The 1,894-nt window shown below is 30.1% G+C and overlaps 1 protein-coding gene across 1 annotated transcript; it reads right to left on the reverse strand.

The window, feature by feature from the left end:
• Positions 1–288: 288 nt before the first annotated feature.
• LOC131613388 (AT-hook motif nuclear-localized protein 15-like) lies at positions 289–1,314 on the reverse strand. Its single transcript, XM_058885063.1, has one exon. The coding sequence runs from the start codon at positions 1,312–1,314 to the stop codon at positions 289–291; it is 1,026 nt and encodes a 341-aa protein (XP_058741046.1).
• Between the last annotated feature and the right edge of the window lie 580 nt (positions 1,315–1,894).

Raw genomic sequence — 1,894 nt, forward strand, 5'->3', positions numbered from 1 at the left:
ATATATATATATATATATATATATATATATATATATATATATATATATATATATATATATATATATATATATATATATATATATATATATATATATATATATATATATATATATATATATATATATATATATATATATATCAAGTGAATAAAATTAAGCAAATACTAATATCTCTTTAATTTTCATATTTCTTCAAAAATAGACCAAAACAAAAAATTACATTTTTAATTTTAACTTTGAGAAGACTCTAAAAACAATAAAGTGAAACACCTACAATTATTTGGTTATCTAATAATGAGGGTGATTGGAGTGGTTCCACTGCATGAAGTTCTCATCAATGACGTTCTCATCAATAGGAAGATATTGAGAGGGAAGTTGATAATTCAATTGAGTTGAATTAGCATCCACACCATTAAAGCTAGTAGGCATATGAAAAACATTGTTGTTATTACTGTTGTTGTCAGATTCATATGCTACATGATTAACATTAGTGATGCCACCATCAACATATATTGGTCCACCCTCTTCATTTTCTCGAACATTTCTATTGGAGGAGATTGCCCTGTGGAACAAAGTTGTCCAAACAAGAGTAGCATTAATCAAAATAACACCAGCAGCCTTAACCTTTCCACCAACAATTCCACCAAATACATATCCATTAGGACTAGAGAAATATACGGTAAAAGAGGAACATGGTGGATCAGTTATGAATTTTCGAGGAGGACATTCACAATTTGGATTTATATATGTTCCAAATAGAGATGTCATATGCACGGGTCCTTCGATGGGTAATAATGGGACACGTGATACTGGATCAAGAAAGGTAATGTTAGAAATAAGACCGAAACCCCTCGACACTATTATGTTAGCTTGACGTTGTTGAGCATACTTGATTATATGCTCCACAATATCTTCTCCAAGTGGGATTTGAAGTGTAACTACTTCTGTGAAGGTTTCCTTGTCTTCCTCGACAATGACGCGTGCTTTGGGCCTGTTCTTAGAGCCCAAAGGTCTACCCATTCGTTTTTTGGTGGAGGATTTGGGAATGACCTTTGGTGGATCTTGACGGAGATCCATATACCTATCAGAGGACAGTTGTGAAGATGATGATGGTGGCATCACCAATGTGTCATTGTTGTTGGTGGTGGTAGTGGTGTGAGAGACCATGATCTCGTTGTTGCCTTCCACCATGGTAAAAGGGTTATCTGAGTGTGTAGAAAAAATACTAAGGTTGTTTTCTGAGGAATCATTGTTAGAGTTTGGAGGGTTAGAATTTGAGGGAAAAGATGTGGATGAAAATTCTTTGTGTGCCATTATTAAGGATATATGTTTTATGAGATGAGAATAACAATGTGGTAGTGTATTTATAGTAGTTTCAAATGTGGGAGATGTAGATCTTACCCATTGAAATTTCAAGTTGAATTGTATTTTCCTTCTAGATTAACTATGGATTGTAACTTTTCCTCTAGATAATCTATTAGGTAAAAAAAGCTAGTCGTTTAAGGAGGGAAAATACTCTTACACTATGTAAGATACCTAATTAAGGGTTACATTAGTTATTAGTCACTATAAATATTTTAAAATTTATTTTCCGTTGTGTACATTTCTTGAGAAATTGTAGTTTTTTGACCTAAATTTTATTCCTTAAGAACGGTTTCATAAGTCTATTCCAACAGTAAAAAATGCGAAAAAAATTTAGTTAAATAAAAATATTATGAAGACTAAAACTTTCTAATTATTTTTTAAAGAGACTAAATATAAAATTTAAAATATTTATAAGACCAAGAACTTATTTAATCTTATATTTTAAATCACAAATAAGAATTTATATATAATCTAAATCAAAGTCTTTGCTTGAAAACTAAATTATTTATTTTTCAATCTTATTTAATTT

Source organism: Vicia villosa, linkage group LG6, assembly GCF_029867415.1.
Source record: "Vicia villosa cultivar HV-30 ecotype Madison, WI linkage group LG6, Vvil1.0, whole genome shotgun sequence".
In the NCBI taxonomy this organism is placed as follows: domain Eukaryota; kingdom Viridiplantae; phylum Streptophyta; class Magnoliopsida; order Fabales; family Fabaceae; genus Vicia; species Vicia villosa.

Excerpts from the sequence above, each read along its gene's own strand:
- LOC131613388 (XM_058885063.1), bottom strand. The coding sequence starts at position 1,314 with ATGGCACACAAAGAATTTTCATCCACATCTTTTCCCTCAAATTCTAAC.